The sequence below is a fragment of the Grammomys surdaster genome, unplaced genomic scaffold (assembly GCF_004785775.1).
Source record: "Grammomys surdaster isolate TR1022 unplaced genomic scaffold, NIH_TR_1.0 149, whole genome shotgun sequence".
Taxonomy (NCBI): Eukaryota; Metazoa; Chordata; class Mammalia; order Rodentia; family Muridae; genus Grammomys; species Grammomys surdaster.
This window is the reverse complement of record NW_021604607.1, coordinates 3917171-3939654: the sequence shown is the minus strand read 5'-3', so window position 1 is coordinate 3939654 and position 22484 is coordinate 3917171. Positions and strand designations below refer to the sequence as shown.

General features: G+C 34.6%; 1 protein-coding gene across 10 annotated transcripts in view; it reads left to right on the top strand.

Annotated features, from left to right (window-relative positions):
- The window catches only part of Nrxn1 (neurexin 1), a 1062527-nt gene that overhangs the window by 81646 nt on the left and 958397 nt on the right, over positions 1-22484 (top strand). Inside the window, exon 2 of one of the 10 annotated variants that reach the window (XM_028765074.1) lies at positions 18578-18660. The exons of the other annotated variants lie outside the window; for them this stretch is intronic. Coding sequence (XP_028620907.1) covers positions 18578-18660 — 83 coding nt within the window. Of the gene's footprint in view, positions 1-18577; positions 18661-22484 lie in introns of those variants that run through there. 10 annotated transcript variants of the gene reach the window in all.

Below are 22484 nucleotides of genomic sequence, written 5' to 3'. Positions count from 1 at the left end.
ATATATACAATATATGATATTGTGTTAAACATTTCACATAAAGTTAGCTATTTAGTTCAAGATGTAAAGAATTCCATTTTAAGTAGCTCTTTTCCATTTCAAATCTAAAAGGCCAAATTATTAGATAGGTGTAAACCTGTTGATGTCAAGCTGTGCTAGGGCCTTTGAGTTCATCTGGTCTGCATCTCAATCTAGTCAATAAATCACAAAGTTTATTAAAATAGTGCAAAAGGTTTGATTCAAATTTTCTTCAAAATAATAATATTTGATAAAAGTTGGTTTTCTGTTTCTAAATATACAAGAAATAATTTAATTACCCTGAGAAAATGGTGCCCATACTGCACAGGTAATTGTAAAGAAGCTTTGTGATTAACCATAATTTTGACTCAGTTACTGTTTAAATCTTTTTCTTATAGTTTGGAAGATTTATTTCCCTCAGATATATTCAGATACATTCAGGGTCTATATGACTAGTTAATGAGTTGCTGAAAATCAGTGATGTAGAGAGATGAACACAGGACTGAGGATGAGAGAACCTGACTCATTGTGTAAAATGTTTATAAAATAACAAATAAAGCACATTATATGTACCCTTAGATCTTAATTGTTTCTTTCTCTTTGTGTGATAATTATTGTGTCACTTTATTTATCAAGTGATATTTTACAAGATGAGGAATGCCTTGAATAAGTGATGAGTATTTTCTGCATCACGAACTTTATCACCAGTCTTCCTTAATCAGTAACAACACAGGAAGAAATGTAGGTGGACATACCCTTCTGATATCTATTAAGTTTCTTAATAGCTTGAATGAAACAGATACTAGAATCTTGCTTGTCCTTGTCCCTCCAAAATATTTACCTTCTCAATGCTGTGACATGTTAATACAGATCCTCATGTTGTAGTGACCCTCAACTATAAAATTATTTTTGTTGCTGCTTTATAACTGTAATTTGCTAATGTTATAAACTATATTGTAAATACATGTAGCTTTTGACGTTCTTAGATGACCTCTGTGAAAGGTTCATTTGAATCCCAAAGAGGTTGCAACCCCAAGGCTGGTCTAAGAACATCATTTAGTACAATACATGGTGACAAAGAAAGTTTGCTTGGAAAACAACTCACCACTAACCCAGAGTTCCTTTTATAGAAGAAATTAAGACAGCAACTAATAAGTCATTAAGTTACACATATATGAAGCATATACATACGTGTCTATGCACGTGACTACTCATGTATGTGCATGTGAGTACTTTTCTACTTCCAACATAAATTTTCAGATTGCAGGTTCAAGAACCTTTGCTCTCATATTATATATATATTATAATCCTTTTGCTCTATATTATACTTATATTTTCAAATATTCTTAAATTTTTCAACTTCTATTTTCAATTAATAGAGCTATTTTAATTATTGGATTTGTCCTTTTATTAATAAGTCCAAAACTATACACACACACACACAGAAGCACACACACACACAGAAGCACACACGTGTGTGTGTGTGTGTGTGTAAAGGATCTTGAACATACAATTTGAATAAGAAAGCATTAATTATAATATTATCATATCATGGCCAATATAATTAAATGAGTTTTACCAAAACATACAATGCCTTATGATATACTACTGTTAAGTAAGCGTGATGAACTACAATATATGTGGAATACATTAAACATTTACCAAATGGACCAAGTAGTAAATATTAATTTTTTTTAAATAAAGTACATGAACTCTTTAAATTCACATGGCAACACGTTGGAGATTCCTTCTAACTCTATTTTCCTGTTGTTTCTGAGTCCCTTTCGGGAGCTTAGTGAACTGTATATATTTGAGGACCTTATACACTCTGCCAAGATATCTAATTACTTAGAGATAGGGTACGGTATGTTGATTTTGTCTATTTAGTGTAATCTTTTAATCTACACTATATTTATATTTTCAAATATGTTGAGAACTTTTAACATTTTATTTTCCATTAGCAAACTCATCTTAAATTATTGTACATGTCCTTTTATTAATCAGTCCAAAAAATAATGTCCATGATATATTATGAGAAGCTTAGTAATAAATGAGTCATAGTTGCTTGTACTATTTCAGAAAATAGCAACTTTTCTATATTTTTTCCTACAGTTTCCTCATGTACTGTTACTCTCAATACTGTACGTGTTGAACAGAATTGACTTCAGTTAACATTGCCCATTTCTAAGCATGAGCTTCTGCTATATGATTTGTTCCCAGTAACTATCATCAATACAAACACTTTACATAGTACAAGTGGTTTTCTTTTTACTGTAATAATATCAGAAATCAGTTAAAGTAATTAAGTTGATCTATTAAGAGTTACTTGTTATTTTATGATCTGATAAGCTTTGCTTGATTTATAAGATGTAAATTTGCATTGAAATAGTATACTGACTTTGGCTTCCAAAATATATTTACTTTTTTGAACTAAAATAAATATGTGATACTATTATATAATCTCTTTCAAGGCATTTTAATGTCATGAGGCATGGCTTCAAGTGTCTTTACATACTCAAGGCCATAAACAATTTTTATTTTTCATTCTGACATTTCTTTCTCTATTATTACTGGGTAGCAATGGAAATTTGATGTCATTAACTTATAAAATGGCATGTTTTGATTACTAGTTATGAACATTTATTAAAAAGAATTCTGTTAAGTCCTGACTTGGCAGATGTATCTAAACCTTTTAATTTTGTATTTCTCTCTCTCTCTCTCTCTTCTCTCTGTGTGCATGTGTGGTGTGTTTGTGGTGTGTATACAGGATATGCACGGGTGTGAGGGTGCACCTGCCTATTCCTCTTATTGTGGAAACCAGAAGGCTATGTTGATTGTTTTACTCTATCACTCTGTCTCTGCTCTCTACTTCCTTTTGGACACAGGGTCTTGCATCAAACCTCAAGCCTACCAACTGATAAAGCTGGCTGACCTGCAGGTCCTGGGATCTGCATGTTTCCCCAGCTTACACTATACCAGGCTTTTACAGGGTTGTTAGGAATTTGAACTCAGTTCCTCATGCATGTGTAACAAGCACTTTACTGACCACTCTTATGTGACACTGTTTAGCCCATCCTTTTATCTCCTGACTACTTTTGCCACTTTACCTCCTTTGCCATCCCCCAATTCATATTTTCACTTCCAATATTACATGTTTATACAGTGTTCCTCAGGTGCATTGATTTTCAAAGAACAGCCCCTTAGCCGGCTCAGTCTCTTGCAGAGTGGCGGGAACTCAGACTGACTCCTTACCTTCAGCATTTGCTGTGCTGCTTCATAGAAATGTGGATGCTTCCGATGATGTCTAGTTATCTCTAATGCAATAGTAAACAAGAGGCCTGTTTAATTACAAGGTAGTTCTTTGAATTATTATTCTACACGAAAATTCTTTATAAAAGAATGGCATGCAGTATGCATTTTATCTGTTCTACAAATAACCTACTATTCCTTAAAATTGATATTAGACTGAAACTTAAAGGCACTAATATGGGATGACATTGGGTGGAATCCTGAAGGAGTGAGGCAGTAAGAATAGGTAATTGAATACCACATGGCTAGTTTAATTGTTTAAGAAACAAGACACATTGCATTCAAGGTGAAATGCTGTGATGCTTAAAGAAAAGAACACCTGATTAAGAGACTAATGACTGTTCAGGATTGAATTAGTGAAATGCAATACAATTTTTATTGAGTTATTTCAAATTATTTTTATTATTTTGAAATTAAAATGAAAATATTACATAGTTTTCTATTTTACACAAATACACTAACCACATCCAATCTGAATTAATATTTTATTTTTGAATATTATTAAGGTTCTAAGTCATATCCATAAATTAACAGAAATAACAAAGAATTCATACAACTTGCCATCATTAGATAGTATCAAAGATCTTTTATGGGCCTTTTAACTTGCATCAGTATTCCAGTAGAATTTTCTGAGTTGGCAGAAATACAATCTGTGTTGTTCACTTGTCAACCAGTGATCATACATGGTTGCCAATCATGTACAATGTGGCAACAGCACCCAAGGAGGTCAATTATTGGGGTTATTTAATTCTAACTGAAATGTTATTGTTGACACATCTTTGCTGACTTCTATGTTGAATCATGTTAGGGGAATGCTACTCTTGCCATTATAGTATCACACAGTTATAATCTGAGCATTTGGAAGAATGAATCAGGACAATGAGGAGGATTTTATTTCCATCCTTAGCTACAAATGTGTAAAAAGACCAGGTTTAAAAGAACCAAGGGATGAACACAATTCAACTGAAGAAAACTTGACTTTATCTCTATTTCTATTTATACAAACATTAACAATAGAATCATATATATATATATATATAAAGACATCTATATCTTATTTATTGTCTGCAATAAATAGAATAACTATTTTCTGTGGGTTTAAAGAAATAGATGTGTTACTAGTTATAATGTAAATGTATTTATTATGGTCTCAATCTATTTTGTTAGCTTTAATAAAAGAAAAAATGAAATAAAAAAGCAAAATGCAAGTTTTCTCTTGAAATGCAAGACAGTTAGATGTATATCTGTGAACGTACAGGTCAGTGTAATGACAGATAATAGTATACCAATGTTTGTAAGCATGTTTTTGTTGCTCTTGTTTTTGTTTAGTTTTGTTCGTTTTTATTTTTTTAAGGTTTGTGCTTAAAACTACTTTTGGACCTGGGAAGTAGGAAGAAATATTTTTAATTGACGTCATTATTATATAACTGTCTTACTAAACATTTTAAAGAACATATAATGATTTGTATAGTAAACATGTAATAGTTTAAATTTCAAGCCTCAAAATTGTGTCCAATGTATGTCCTTTATTTTTCTGCCAATCATAGTCCCATTTATACAATGTTAAGAAATAAGCATGTATGAGTGTTCTATTGGGTTACTCACAGAATGAATAAAAGTACTGTGAGCTATTGAGTAAACACATTAAGAAGTCTTATATGATCACAAATGAATTCCTCATTTATACGCATGTATGTTGCTTAATGAGAGCCTAACATTTTTGGAAAAATATTAAATGAGGAAGTTAGGTCAATAAGTCAACAGGTAGAAACTCCATTGTTCAATCCTATGGTGTTTTCCTACACATGGCCTAGCACTCAAGTCAATTACTTACTAGAGGTTAGTTCTCAACTACGTGTATGACTTCTCAAGTGCTGTCAAACTGGTTATATTCTGAACCAGCTATTTTCCTTTAATTTGTTTTGTAAAGCATTAAAACAAAAACTTGAAATTTGATGAATGTATTTAGTCTTTATTGCTTTCTCAGTGCTGATTCATATATTGAAAATATAGCATTCCTGCCTAGCTTCTAAGAGATTTACTATACAGAAAAATATAAAGAGCTATTTTATCAGATGCATTTCTCACTAAATTGAAAGAATAAGTATGTTTCAGCAGGAAAATATATACTGGATGAGATCAGTGATCAAATATTTGCTATTGAATGAATATATATTTTATTATAATGTTTTATTCATTCATTATTATAGCTATTATTAGTATTATTATTATTACTATTATTTTTTTATAGTCTACTCATTGGCCCCTTCCTGGTCTGCCCTGTGACTGTTCCTCATCCCATTTCTCCTCCCCCATTTACAAGAGGATGTTCCCACCCATACCCACCCCACCAAACTTCCCCACTCCTCGAGCTTCAATTCTCTCTAAGGTTAGGTGTATCTTCTTTCACTGAGGCAAGACCAGGCATTTCTCTGCTGTATATGTGTAGGGGGCCTCATAACAGCTGGTGTATGTTGACTGTTTGCTGGCTCAGTGTCTGAGACATCTCTGGGGTCCAGGTTAGCTGAGACTGCTGGGCTCCCTATGAAGTTGCCCTCCTCCTCAGCTTCTTCCAGCTTTCCCCTAATTCAACCCACAGGTTCCTGCTTCTGTCTCTTGGTTGAGTGCAAGTATATGCCTCTGTCTCAATCAGCTGTTTGTTGGGCTTGTCAGAGGACAGCCATGCTAGGCTGCTGTCTGTGTGCACATCAATAATAATGTCAGGCTTTGGATCCTCCCCTTGAGATAGATCCCAATTTGGGCCAGTCATTGAACCTCCTTTTCCTCAGTCTTTCCTCCATTTTTGTTCCTGCAGTTCTTTCAGATAGGAACAAATCTGGGTCAGAGTTTCTGCCTGTGGGATGGCAACCCCATCCCTCCCTTGGAGATGAACTCTATCAGTTCCATCTCCCACTCTGTAATGCATTTCATCTACGATCCCTCTCCTTGATTCTTGAGAGACACTCACCTCCCAGATCTCTGGAACATACTAGAAGGTCCCCCCACCTCCTATCTCTAAGATTGCCTGTTTTCATTCTTTCTGCTGGCCATCAAGGCTTCAGTCCTGTTCCCCCAATACATGATCATGTTTCCCTTTTGCTCTCTGCCTACCCTGTCCCTCTCAAGGTTACTTATCCCTCTGCTCCCTGGGATTGCTTCTTTTCCCTCTCAAGTGGGATTGAGGCATCCTTACTTGGGCCATTTGACTTGTTAACCCCCCTGAGTTCTGTGACTGTATCCTGGGTATTCTGTACTTTTTTGTCTAATACCCACTTATTAGTGAGTACATACCATGCATGTTCTTCCAGGTCTGAGTTACCTCACTCAGGATGATATTTTCTAGTTCCATGCATTTGCCTGAAAAACTCAGGATGTCCTTGTTCTTAATACCTGAGTAATATTCCATTGTGTAAATAAACCATATTTTCTGTATCCATTCTTCTGTTGTGGGACATCTGTGTTATTTCCAGCTTCTGGCTATTACAAATAAGACCGCTATGAACATAGTGGATCACATGCCCCTGTGGAATGGTGGGGAATCTTTTGAGTATATGCCCAAGAGTGGTATAGCTGGGTCTTCAGGTAGATCTATTTTCAATTTTCTGAGAATTTCTAGATTGATTTCCATAGTGGTTGTATCAGTTTGCAATCCCACCAACAATGGAGGAGTGTTCCTCTTTTTCCACATCCTTGCCAACATGTGTCGTCACCTGAAGTTTTGATCATAGCCATTCTGATTGGTATAAGGTGGAATCTTAGAGTCATTTTGATTTGCATTTCACTGATTACTAAGAACTTTGAACATTTCCTTAAGTGCTTCTCAGGTATTTGAGATTCCTGTTGTGAATTCTCTGTATAGTTTTATACCCCGTTTTTGATTGGGTTGTTTGGGTTTTTGGAGGTTAGCTTCTTGAGTTCTTTATATATTTTCAGTAGTAGCCCTCTATCAAATATGGTGTTAGTGAAGTTTTTTTTCCCAATCTGTAGGTTGCTGATTTGTCCTATTGACTTACAGAAGCTTTTTAATTTCATGAGGTCCCATTTTTCAACTCCTGATCTCAAAACTTGAGCCATTGTAGTTCTGTTTAGGAAATTTCCCCCTTTACCAAAGAGTTTAAGACTCTTTCTCACATTCTCTTATATTAAATTTAGTGTATCTGGTTTTATATTGACATTCTTGATCCACTTGGACTTGTGCTTTGTACAAGGTGACAAATATATATCTAATTTCATTTTTCTACATACAGAGTGCCAGTGAAGCCAGCACCATTTGCCAGGCTACTATACCCAACAAAACTCTCAATCAGTAGATGGATATTCCCAAACAAAACCATACTTTAACAATACCTATCTACCAATCCAACCCTATAGAATATTCTAGAAGGAAAATTCCAACACAAGGAGGATACTTATACCAAAGAAAAATCAAGATATAAATCATCTGACAACAGAGCTGAAAGCAGAGAATCACATACACATAATGTCACCTACAACAACAAACATAGCAGGAACTATCAATCATCTGTCTTTAATATATCTCACTACCCAAGGACTCAATTCCACAATAAAAGATATAAACTAACAGACTTTATTTGCAAATATAATCCAGCATTTTGCTGCATACAAAAACAAAAAACAAAAGCAACAACAACAACAACAACAACAAATACCCCACCTCAATTACAAAGACAGACACTACCTCAGAAAAAAAAGACTGGAAAAATCTTCCAAACAAATGGTCCCAAGAGATAAGCTAGAGTTGCCATCCTAATATCCAATAAAATAGACTTTCAAAGAAAAAAAAAAGATATAGACCAAAAAAATAAATAAATAAAAATAAATGCTTATGTAATAAAAAAAAAATAGACTTTCAATAAAAATGTATTATAATGTTTTTCAAAGGAAGCAGGGTATTTTGGGGCTGTAAACGAAATGATAGGTTTCCTTCAAGTTTTAAAGGCAGTAAAATATTTGTAGACTATTCTGCCCTTCATTTTAAGTAGTTAGAATGCTTATGCAAAAACACAATTAGGAATCTGAGCCTCACCATTGATGTTATAGCAAAAATTTTTCTAGATGTGCTAACAGTATAGGAAGAATGGTAAATTATTTTTCAATATTTTCTTCAACTTTATAGAATCAACAAAATTTTTCAGTTAATAAAGAAAGACTTAACCTACAATGTTCCTGCTACTTTCAACTTGATAAATGCAGTTCAGTCTCCATAGTCTTCCTCTTCCTTTAGCTCTCTTTGTGACTTGGGTGAGTCACTAAGCCACAGAAGCCTCACTACTGAGATAACATGATGGTTAGAGATGTTAGTGATAGCACATGAAAAATGATGACAAATATTCTGCTGTTAGTTTTTTAGTTTTATTCTCCTTTTTGTAGAATATATGTACTACATTCCTTGAGAACTTCTGAACATTCATTTACTCATAGTTTACAAAAATATACAGTCTTTCTCATTGTTTTCCACTTTCATTGGAATGGTTGCCTTAAAGAATAAACTGAAGTTTTAGTTTACCTTGATTTCAGTTATTATGTTTATGAAATAGGAGCAATAATTTCTAGAAAACTGCCGATTTACAAATATTACATCTGTCCCTTTGAGGCTGTTGGTATTGCATCGATGTTTGCCTGAAAAGGGTGAGTGCATATGTTTACGTCTTTTGTTGTCATAGTCTAAAATGATTTTCACTTCCAGAGCATGAGGAGCTCTTCACACATGTTTTGTTCCTGGCTAAATAATCTACACTGAAAACATCACTGAATATTTGTTGTTTTATTAGCAATATTTTAGTCTGAGCTGAGAGTTTCTGGGAAATTTTAAATCTGATCTAATTAATAAGAAAAAGATAAGTTTAAGTGTGTTTCAATGTTTTCTATAAAATTTTAACATTAATCATAAATGCTAGTACTTGCAAATATCTTGAATTTTGCACACAAAGCAACATGAACAATGAAAACTTCTGAGCAGTTTAAAAAGCTCTTTTATTATTCAGTGTGTTTTCTTTTCAAAATATTTAACAAATACGTACAACTGTTATTGAATTTAAAATAACAACTTGAAACATTTTGAAACATTTCTTACTTCAAAATAAGTTCTGGTTTTCAGTACATATAAAATATCTAATTGGTAAGTCAATAATATTATATAAGTAGCTTTATTTTTATGTAATATAGGTAAATTTAATTTGTTAAACATTAAATTTAGATTTCTTTCTATAATATGGTTTAGTTTTGCTTTATGCAAACTTCTCTGAATTTCATTACAAAATTCTCTTTCTTTTTCTTGGAAAAACTTGACAGATAGGTTTTGAACTGTTCTAATAAGCCATATCTAGACAAGTAGTCACAAGTATTTTAAGGTTTCTGTTGTAGGGATTTATGAACAACTACAAAATTCTGTTCATCTCAGAAATGGTCAATGTTTCCTTCAGAAAAGGATCAGCCTCCTTTAGTGGAATTTGGTGACATAGAAATATGTCAACAATGCACAGATTAGGGTCGATTGTACAACATTCTCTATTACAGACACACAGGCGAGAAGACTGCTATTGATCTGTTTGTAGATAAAGCTACACTGAGCACTGGCATCCCAGGTGTACTCAGAACCATGACCAGACACATTCAAAATTATCTCCCACTCTGGTACAATAGCTTTTGTTTAGGCTTTCTAAGTATTCTTATTTCAGACTCTCAGAAAGGCAGACCTTGCTCATCTGATGTAGCTCTCTTTGGACCATTGTGAGCATGGTGGCACAGCTTAGGCAGGGAAGCTCTTGGCAAATGCTGCTCAATATTATCTGTTCATCCCATATATAAGATACTTATTACTCAATAAGTAATTGCAACATGGTAGAATGGTTTGACCAGATGCATTGCAGACTGTGCTCATAACCATTTCATGCAACATCTCAGTCCTAAATACAACTCCTGAAATGAATGTGTAAATATTATGCTGGAAATCACTCTCTACTAAAAACTAAAAAAAAAAAAAAAAAAAAAAAATCAAAACTACTTGTGATGGCCTCTTCGGTGAAGAAGTCAGCTTATGATATAGGAGTCATTTAGTATATTTTTTAGTAGTTTGAGCAATCCTTGAGAAGTTCCCCTAACTATTTCAATACCATCAGTACCAGACTAGGCTAAGTGCTCCCCTGTGGCTTCTGCTGACCTTGTCCTCTCCCTCTTGTTACTCTGTATGAGACTCAGCTCTGAGATAGAACATTTTGAATTGAATACCCAGGTCTCTTTAATTTCTAAAAACTGTTAGAAATGCCAGACTCCTCATCTCTCCCTGGCTGTACTTGATCTAGATGTAGCTTCTCTCTTACTCCTGGACAGTGGAAGACTTGGCTGCACTCATGGCCCAGGATCAGGACTCAGAACAGGCTGGTGAGAAAACCTCGGCATCTTATTTGTGTGATTTTGGAGCAGGAGCTGAGGCCACCTGTTTTGTTTTGTTTGTTGTTGTTTCTTAAAAAAAAACAACAACAACAACAAAAGAAAAGCTTTAAAATTTGCCCAATTCTTGCCCAGAGCTGTTTCTTTCCTTTTGTAAGTATCCCTAATGGATGTTTATGCTTCATTTTCTGTTTGAACCTCCTCTTGCTCTGGCCAGTATTTCTCTTCCTCTGGCTGAACACTGCATAAATCCATGGTCTCCATGATTCCCTCCATTTCTTAGTCCTTGAAGCATCCTCAGGCTATTGAGGTTTTCTAAAGGTTTTCATTGCCAACACTAAAGGAAAATAAAAGCAAATCTCCATCCTGTGGCACCATGGGAACCAGACCCTTTCACCCTGGTATTCAGTCCCTGCAGTAAGGGACTTAAGTCTTAAGAAGCAATGTGAGGAGCTAGAAAATGAGAGGATGGATGTTCCAGATTCATTGAATGGACCAGGGAGTAGAAGTGTAGTTTTGTTCCTGCTACTTGCTATTACCAGCCCTGCTATTTCATCTGTGTGACAAGTTACCTTCCTAGTGCCAGTTTACATGGAAGAGAAAGGGAGTTAAGGACAATGAAGGGAGCCAATCACAGGCAACTGAAAGAAAAGGAAGGGAACCTTAGTGTGGAAGAGAATATGCCTGGTTGGTTCCTGGTAGCTTTGCTGGCCAAATCATAAGGTCTACAGCTGTACATACACTGACCACTGCTGTACATTCAGATGACGATGCTCACAGTATTCAACAAACTGATTGATTATGCCAGAAAATGGTATTTGTGACATTTTATTCCAAACTCTGTTTTCTCTGAAAGATGCAGTTTCTGATTTTTTGGGGGTGGGTGGGAGGCATACTGAAACAAATACATTCATTTTCTTATTTTTCTTTTTCTAAATGTATAGACTTAGTATTAAAGGCAGAAACTGTAAATGGAAATTTTTTAGGTCAAAAGTCTGACCTCCCACAGCCTAAGTAGCCTCAGCTTCAGCACCTTCATCAGCAGGCCAATTACAGGCTAGTAGTTATGAAAAAGTGGAAAGAGAAAGCAATGAAAGCAGCTAGTGTCCTCAAGTTCATTTTAGCAATGCCAACATGAATTTTAAGTTTACTAGAAGGCAAATGATATGCATAATTAAGCAATCGTTGTCACTGTATGGTTCTATTAAGGTCTATGATTGCCTCAGCTCATTTTTCAGGGTGTTTCCATAAACTGCTAGCTATGATTATCACCTGTGGAGAGCCTCTGATTCCTGCACAATGACTACTTTAGTCTCACCTTCATGGAGAATTGCCATATTTGGGTGTGTTGGAGGAAGAGGAGGGGTGTCAGTTCACGATAGGGAGTGGGATGGGATGTCTGTCCTAGACATTCCTAGACATCTGGCTGTTCTTGGAATTGAAGGTGATTAGGTTTAAGACAGTGACTTATCTGTGTGACTTCAGCCGTGAAGAAGGATGACATGTATACTGAGATGCCAGACGTTCATCTTCCACTTACTTCCTAGTGGGCCCAACTCCAATCTCCAAACCAAAGTGAAGGCAGCTCAGACACTGAAACCACAGTGAAGCAGCTTCTTTGTGTTATCGTCACAGGCTCTTTTTCTGTCCATGCATTCTTACAAGCTAGGAGCAAAAGATCCAAATTTCAATCGTTACACTTAAGTAGTAACTTAAAGAGATATGGGACAGTATTGTGCTGGATACAACATGGATACCATTCCTACCATGAAATATCTGATTCCCATTTGTGTGAGAGAAGCATATTTTAAATGATTTAAAAGGAAAAATTTTAGAGGTTTCAATTTCTGACTTTTATACAGCTAGGGAGTACAAAATCAAAATTTCCATAAATGACACGGTAGTAACAGTAGCGTTGATTACTCCAAGATCGGCACATGCACTAATATGATTAGATCTGCAAAACTAAGGATCCAGGGTTTTTACATGTAAGAGATTTGTCCCATTTGACAAGGCTTACAGGTAAGGCCAACTGGGTCACTTTTTATTTCCCATTAAATGATAAGTCAACTTCTATCCCTATACAATGCAACATGACAACCAAAATTCAGTTCCTCCCTGTTTCTGCTCAAAACCCTGATAGCATTTGTTTGCATAACAGTATATACACACTCACTGTATTTGGAAAGAAAAAGCATTTTCTTCTAATTCGACATACACTGTTTCATGTAAGAACAGGCAAGGGGGCTAGAGAAAAAAAATGCCTTGGGATGGATGGGTAAGGTACAGTTGCAGCCACATTATGAAATAATGCACAGGCTAGCCTCAGATCAACTGATCATAGTCAGAAAATGTGCACCAGAGTGTAGTGCAGAATGGAAGGAAGAGAGACAGTCAGCATTTTGCTTTTATTTTCTTTTCTTATTTTTGTTTTGTTTGTTTAGTGTGTGTGTATGTGTGTACGTGTGTTTCATGTTATTAAAGCTGAAAACTATAGAAACTTAAGGCAAGTCTTATTGAAGTCATCTTTCTTCTGCATGTTTTTCTTTCTTTTTACATGAAGTGAGTATATCCCCTTATATTTTGATCTAATACCTTAGCTCTTTGGAAAATTCAAATAATCTGAGATAAATTTGCTTAACATACACAGGTCAGAATTGGTTGCACATTGGGCCCAACTTGAATTTTCATACCAGGGGCCCCTCGGTTAGGCATATTCTCTGTCTGAGGAAGAATGGATACAATCTGTATGTAAGGACATGATCCACAGAATTACCTATGCCCCTTTTCCTTTCCTAACAGTAAAAGAGACAGGCCACTTGTGGATGGAGCCAATGACCTTAACCTAAGTCACTACTGTGCTCGTCTTTTCTCTACAGTAATTCAGTTATATCAGAGGAATTGATTCTCCTCAGAATTTAAGGATTTCTTTTACTTTAAGAAGTAATTACATAATAATTCTAAAATGACTTAAGTAGGAAACAAATTTACAGAGACACTAGTATAAACATCCTAAACGTTATAGTTATTTGTATATTTCCTGTATACAGCAGTAAAATAACATTTAAATATTTGTGCTTATGTCACATCAGGAATCCTATTGATAAGTAATAAATTCAGTCTTTTTATATAGTAAATTGAAAACTGAAACATTTACAAAAAATTTGAATTTTTTAAAAAATATTTTATTCAAAATAAACTTTAGCAAGCCAAGTATTGTCATGATATATTCTATCCCTACTAATCAACTAATGGGAATCTCTTAATCCTAAAATGAGCTTAGACACTTGTCTATTTAGGTTCTATGTATATAATTCAAATGAAAATATCTACTGAAAAAGTATCACTTAAACTTATCATCAGATTACTATGTGCATGTTGCTTTATTTTCTAAACTACTTTTGTTCAAACGACCAATGTATAATATCCAGTTAATTTATCAGATATAAAGATGTGACTAGAAGTTCAGTAACTATAACTAAGTACTAAGATGTTCTGATAGCCATTAAAACTTGGATTTTGCAGTGGGTTCCTGAGACTGCCATCCCTTCCACTTTAGTCCTATCTGGAAAATCATATGTGTCAAACTGTTTTTTATTGCTGAAGAAGTATTAATCGCTTTAAACTGTGTACATTTAAATGGATTACATATTAAATATATTTAAATTTGTATTGTGATTACATATACATGTACACATATAAAAATATATTTAAAATATAAAGTATATAAATACCAAATAGATATGTGCAAATGCAAAAGAACCTCACTAAACATTAGCGGTAACAATATTGCCAGTAATGTTCTACAAAGAACTACAATGTGGCAAACTCACAGTGAGCCTGGTTGATGCACTTCTTCTGCAATGGACACTATTCACCATATTTTCAACATTATCTTAATAAATTATAGCATAATGTCTATATAATAAAATTTGACCTACTGACAAATAAACTCAATAAATTGTAGACAGCAGTTGCTTAAATTCATTGTGTTATTCTAGGGAATATATTAGAAGCATTCAAAAGAAAAGAACAATGCATAACACAATTGACAGAATAGAGTAACTTCGGGTGAAATTTCACAGCTGTTTTCAATGTTTTGTTTCTCTTTTTTCTTTATTTTTTCTTAGACAGATCCAGATCAATATATAGAAATAAAGAGTTTTAGAACTACTAAAAAATAAAAAGCTTTTAAAAATTGCCTGGAAAGACTTTGCCAGAAACTTGATGTCACAATACAGCTTGCTTTACATGGAACACTGAAAGACTCATTAACAAACAACCCTTTGTTCAGGACCTTACTGCTATTGAGATTTTGTCTTACATCTGTAAATGCCACCAATGGGAGGGAATCTGCTCCCCTGTAGTTTTGTTTTACCCTTTGAATGACAGTGATGGAGCACTTTGCATGATGTGTTTGGTGCCTTGCATGAGGAAGACATGCAAAGGCAAGGTCCAGTCTGCATGCTGCTTAATGAATGTTTTTCCTTTTCTCTCCTTCCTTGTCATGTGCTTTCAGAAGACAACAATGTGGAAGGTGGGTGCTTTCTACCTTATTTTCCAACTCTCGTTTGCTTTTTTGTTTCTCAGTATTAATAGAGTTCATCTTGAATCTAGACGGTAAGTTGGCCTTTATGAACATCCTTTGGTTTCTAGTTATATATCACTTTGCATAGAGAACACATACGCACCCTCAATCCCACTAGTCTCAGGGTAAAAACTACTTCAATCTTATTTCCAGTGTCTAATACATTTCACAAGTCCATATAAGCCTTAGAATACTTAATGTGGTATTCTGTATGGAAAAAAGACATAGAGCTACTTCTTTTATTTATTTAAAAAAAAAGTGTTCTTTTGCAGTTTCCAACACTTTGCATGATCCTGTCTCCATTCTTTTATTTTTTATTTTTTTCCTTCCTTCTTTGTTTGTTTCTTTACTTTCTTTCCTTCTTTTCCACTTGGTAGAGCAAAGTGGTTTCTGTTGGAAATGTTTACAATTCTGTCATTTAAACTTCCTTCATTTTTTTAAATGATTTGAATTATAAAAATCAAACACTGAGAATATGCAAAAAGCACATATTTAGACTGAAATACAAGTCATTACCTGTGGAAATGAAAGCTCACAGCCCTACCATAATATAATGGGTAAGTAAATTTATAACATTAAGTATGTGTTAAAACTATAATTACTGATTGAAATTTTCTTGGAAAAATCTCAGTCATGGAATTTTAAGATCATATATATATATATATATATATATATATATATATATCTCCATCCATTGGTTCCTACAAACATTTTCAACATTTTATTGTTAAGGAACTTGAATGAATTAGCCACAATGCTAACAACAAAATCTTGGAAAGATAAACACATAAAAAGTATTAGTTGCTGCAGAATAGTAGACAAAGCAAAATTTTTCATCATTCCATGCACATTTTTTTTAAGAATGGTCTTGCTGTATAGCTCAGCCTGTTGAGCAGACTGTCCCCAATCTCACAGACATCTGCCTCCCTTTACTTCTGAGTGCAACCACCCCTGGCTATCTCATGTTCTATAATTGCAGCATTAACAGTTGCAGGTAATGTGTGAACAGCCATATGTCAGGACAAGGCATTTAATATAATTTAATTTACTTGGCTGCTATAGTTTGAAATGCAGTCATTGTCATTCCATATAAACAACTGCATTTTCACAGTTGAAGGATTTCTTGCAAAAGGGCTACAGTGAAAGTGACAGATTAGTACAATTGAGGTGACCAAGAGGTCATTTCTTTTGGAAGAGAAGACTTCATTGTAATATAACATTGATCAGTAGCCTGGTTGGTCAGCAAATTTGCCATTCTTTCATGGACAATAACTATAACCGAACTGTTCTGGTTTATAACAATATAGACAAAAACTTCAGAAGAAACCATGTAACCTTTTCCCCAAATGTTGACTTTTATATATCACTTTTGAATATTTTGTACCATAATTTTAATTGTGTGAACATACACTTGTGCCTATTAATTAAATTTGAAATTTGTAAAAATTTCTTTTGTATTTTGAAACCATTTTGTAAAAAGTTTCTCTTTTTGTTTTTCTCTCTTTGAATCTTTAAGCGGCTTTAAGATCAACCTAATCAGTATGAATACTTCTTTGTAAACATAGATTAGCTTGGGGCAAAGCATTGATAAGATACTTGGAATATAAGCCCTTAAACTATTGTAATAAATTCATTAACTCATAGTTTACAGTGTGACTTTAAGGATAAAGCCAAGCTCTCTTTTGAGGTAGAAATAGAACAGGAGGAATAGGAGTCTTTGGGGGAAGGAGAAGGAGAACAGGGGTATTAATTTTTTCCCCTTTTAGTGCAGTGTCAAAGCCACCACAAAATTCTAAGTATAATTTCTAAAACCAAGTCTCCATAAATGTTAGATCTTACAGAAAAATAGAAACACACAATTAGGATAGAAATATATATTAAAAGTGAAATTAAATGTAAAAAAATTAAACCCCCCCCAAATAAACAACTTCTTTACCATGTAGAGTGTAGAACTAATCACATATAAAAACAATTTTTATTTGCCTATGTGATTATTTTTGTTGAAATCACTCCAGAAGAACAAAGAAATACTGTGTTCCAGGAACATCATATTTCACCTTAATAGTTTCTATATCATGCTGTGATTACTGATGATTTCTAATTATATCTAGCCTACCCAGATACCAGAATACAGTTGAGAGTTTTGAAAAGATCAGGGCTACTGTGTATGATGCTTCTATGCTCAGAGGTTCTAACAGAACAGAAATAAGACTAGCAATTGAAAACTAAATCCTTGAAATAAACCCACAAATAATAGCTTTATTTCTGAATTGGGACTAAACAATAAAGATTCATGTTTTTCAGTAAAAAATTGCTGTTTTAGGTGACAAAAGACTGTACTAGGAAAACCCCTAGAGCTGGGCATGGTGGCACACTTAAGAGGCTGAAACATAAGGTCTGTGGTTGAGGGTACCTAGGCTATACATTAAGAATATGCTTGAAATCCAATCAAAACAGGAAAATTATTTGTAGTTTTCTTTAGAAAAATTAATGATTTCACAGAAAATTTTGATGGCAATATATCTACATTGTATAGTTTAGCTACACAAAGGAACATAAACACACATCAACATTTAATTAAAATGATAAATGATTTTGATTCATATGAAAAAAATAATTGAACCAATGTAAATCTGACCAATTGTTTCTTAAAAACATTATTGTGTCTTAAATCTAAGCTTTTCAACTGGATGTCTAACTATATTGTTTTTTCATTTGAATAACTTTAATTACTTACTACATGTGTCAGATGAGGGAACATTTCTGCACAGTCATTTCAATTTGACTAAGCCCTTACCCCCATTTAATTATGGAACTGCTCATTTTTTGTGAGAGGAAAAAGATCAGACCCAGCCTGTTTTAAAGATATTCCTTTGATGTTTATAATTCCATCACTGAACAATGGCAAGCCCTATGAGGACAGTGTTCCGAATAATCTTATCAAAGGGCACAAAGGGGGTTTGCTCTGTTTAAGGGACCAGTTGGATTTTAAATCATGATCTCATCTTTGATTTGTCTGATACTTAGAATACACAGCCTAGTATGTGCTTGTGTATAAATTGCGGTTTTATAACTCTTTGGCCTAAAGCATTCCAACCAAGGGTTGAAAGAATGTTTTTGATTTGCCTCTGTGATACAGACATGTCTTATAGGAAGCACAATGTCTGTCACTAAAGATTCTTGCCACCGTGACAAGCCTACATTCCCATCCTCCCTTGTTTATTGCTGACTGTGCTCTTGTTTCCCTTCAAGGTCTGGCGCACCTGATGATGGGCGACCAAGGTATGGGCTCTGCTCCTTCTCCACTCTGCTCTCAGTGTTTTCTTGCTCTGTAGCTGCTTTCAAACCATCCCCGCAAAGTATGGACTGATGCTTGGAAGTGATGTGGCTGCAAATGAAATCCATGGCTTTTGTTTACATTTTTTCGTGGTTTTATCTGTTTTTTGTTGGTTGGATGTCGGTTTGCTCCTGTGACATTTGTTTCCCTCCATCCCTTGCACTGTAACACCTGCAAATAAATCGGACAGAGAAATTGTGACTGAAATCTTCACTTTACTTACAAGAATAAAAAGGAAGAGTGCGTGCCGTAAAGGAAAGCCTAGAGCAGTCAGGAGCTAATGTCTGAAAACACCCATTCTAACCTGCTACAGCAAGAGTCCATTTTTCATCCATGCATGGCAGTTTGGGAACATGCAGACAGCTTTGCCTTTGGTTTCCAGAGTGCTGATTGTAGCATTCCATGAATTTGATACTTTTCTACCTGTGGCTATTGGAATCCTTCTTTTAACATGAGCATGGGCTTCCAATCCCTTGCATGTACCTGCCTGTAAACCAGGCAGAATTCTCAGAATGTATGGACTGCCTTTCCATTTGTTTTCAAAACATCGTTTATACTTTCTTGTCTTGTTTAATTTTTAAAGAGCAGTGAGTTTACATATGTTCATAATCCTTCTTGTTGTTTTTCTCCTCTTTATTCCCTTTGTCTGGAAATCCTTTCTTCATGGACCCATTTCATCAAATGCATAGGTAAAAGTAAAGGTACTACATTATTTTGTTTCTTAGTATCATCTGTGTGGATTACGGTGTCTCTAAATTATGCAAATGTATGTAGACCTTTGACATTGGTAACGTGTACTGGGTGGTAGGTATGTATATTAATGAATATTTATGAAGTCAAGGTAAGAAAGAATCTATCAAAATATTTCTGTTTTCCCTTCCCATCTTCATGTTATGCTTTTTTCAGAGTAATTTTCCATGTCAGTTGCTTTCATAATTAGTATATTTAGATATTAGCCATAGGTTGTAGTGTCAGTTCTTGCAACATCATTTAGTGGTAGTTAAATGAAGAGTGTACTAATCATAAATGTATCTTCCTCAGCCAACTCGGACTGAGCACACCCACCTTGCCCTTCTGACCTATGCATGCATCATCACTACACAGCTCCAGGGTTGCACTGCTCTGCTTCTTCCCTTGTTGGCTGCTTGATGCCACAGAAGCACAGTGTCACTATAGTGGTTCCAAATGGCAGCATGGTGAAAGAAACAGACAGATAAAGCAAGCTTGCTCTTTCTTTATGCATACTAACTTTAAGAATGTTAATAGCAGTTACATATCCTTATGTCACTTGGTAAGACAGGGATGAGTACTCTTTGACAATGTGGAATAAAAATCAAAAGAAGCACGTTAAATTCTCCATTTAGATCCATCCACATTTTGTTTAGGATTGCCATTAAAAGGAATCAAGTGACTGGCATTCCTGGCAAATGTTTAGAATTGTCTTGATTTGTTTTAAATTGTATGATAGTTCCTATTTCCTTTGTCTTTAAATCATTATTCTTAAAAACAAGAATATGCCATTTCCTAGAATTCTGTAAATCTTTGTTATGTGCTACAAGTTAGCATAGTGACAAGGGTAGGAGCTCGCAACTCTACCTTCTTGAATTTGTATTATCTAGCATGAAACTTGCTTCAAAAAGCATCTGAACAGGAGCCAAACATTAAGTAAGAAATAACATTTAAGTTTAAATTTGTAAAATAGGCTTTAGAAGTAGATTTTTGGATTCTGCAAGTCAGTAGCATACCTGTCTCTTGTTTGGCCAATTCAAATAATATAACTGCATTTTGCTTTGAGTCTGTAGTAACTGTGCCAATGGCAGCTTCATCAGTTCTCTCAAATATCTTGTGAGTCACTGGGGTATTTCCTAAACTCTTTGCCTGAGGCCAACCTCCCACTGACAGACAAATCCAATGAGTGTGTCCCAAATGTCCTACCCATCATTCTGTGTATGGACACAGGGTTTCAGATCACACATAGGAAACCGTGTTTCACTCTCCTGTCAGTAAAAAGTGTATCTATGTATGAATATATTTGTATGAATGTTTAAAGATATATTTTAAGTATATATACTCATCCATATACTAAATAACTCTTTTAGTAATAACTCAAAATACTTTGTTAATTATATAACTGAACATATGGAATAGTTCATCTTTGTATCCACTGGTATCTATTGGGTAAAATTAATGGTGAATGTCTCTTGAGTTTTGTGTGTCAGTCTCATATGTTCCTTTTGGTATGTGCAACCAATTTTTTTTTAATTTCATAACTTTTTATCAAATTTTGTTCTCCAATGCAAAGCTACAGAGGAAAATATTTGACTTTTCTATTTCATTTATACTTTAAAAATCATTCATATTTGATGTACATATTTGATGTTAAATGGGGGTATTTTGAATATTAGAGTAGTTGCCATTACTATTTTAGTAAAAATGAAAAACATTCTTTGTTAATCTCACTGTGAATTAGTCTATGAAACCTACATCCTATATCAGAAAGTACTTCTGAGACTTTGTGGTATAGCCTGTCAACATGCCACATGAAAATGTTAGTGTGCAGAACATAACTTAGTAAGAGAGCATTATAATGTGTATCAATTCAGCAAAGGTAAGGATGGCATGAATCCAGGTCAGTGTATCTCTGCCTTGTGTCACTCAGCAGGAAATCTCAAGCATACTGTCTACCAACTTCCCTTTGTAGTTTTTGACATTAGCTAAATTGATATTGTGTGCTTAAAGGATCCTAAATCTGGCCTATCAAAAATAGCTGGTTCACATTATCAACTCAGGTTTCTCAAATCTTGACATCACTGTGTAATTCTGAAGTATTCTCCACTCCACTTTTCGCTGGTATAGTGAACTAAGAGCCTTTGAAATGAACCTGTGTGATCTAATATATCTTTGTTCCAGAATCCGGAATCAAAATTGAATTGGAAAAGTCAGTCATCATTATCATTTTGATTTCTTTGTGTGTGTGGATTTTTGTTGTTTACTAAATTCTAAGTGCCCAGTTAGAGATGAATGCATTTCATTTAAAGACAATAGTAAAGTTGTGAGTGAGAAAAAGAGAGTTGTTTGGATAAGCTCTTCCTGCTTCTGATTATTTCTGCAGATAGTAGCACTGGACTCTCTTACTCATAGACCCTGACCTCTTCCAGCTCATTCAAGGTTTGGAATCTGAAATACATTTCACCATCTGGGTGTGACAAAAATGGCTAAGGCATATGGATACACGTTAGGGACTCAAGCTGTGTGATGGCAGCATCAAGGGGAATGAAACCAATGCTTTCTCTTCAGAGTCCATTGTACATGGATGTCATTTGGTTATTCATTTTCAAACTTTAGAGTCAATTTGTCTTATGATTTCTAAATGGATATATGCCACTTTAAAATAAATATAATAAAGAATAAACTCCATTTTATTGAACTATAGCTTTCCTTTTGAGGTCTCATGCAATGCCCAGAGCAAGTCTAACTGATGCTGGCTGTATATGACTCCAGTCTTGAGGGTATTGTATACTGGTGTTGATTTTACATTTTCCCTTGAAAATTATCAATGGAATTATTTTTAGCATCACTAAAATTGCTAATTTACTCAATTTTTGCTTAGAATCTTAATTTAGCAACTTTCCTAGAAATTTAATGTTTCCCTCCACCTTCTATTTATGTATAGGTGCATTTTATGTGTGTAGGTGTGTGTGTGTGTGTGTGTGTATGAGTGTTTGTGTGTGTGTATATGAGTGTGTGTGCATGTGTTCATGTGTGCCCAAGTGCACACATTGCACGTGCATATGTGTCTTGTGTAACTACTCATATCATTCC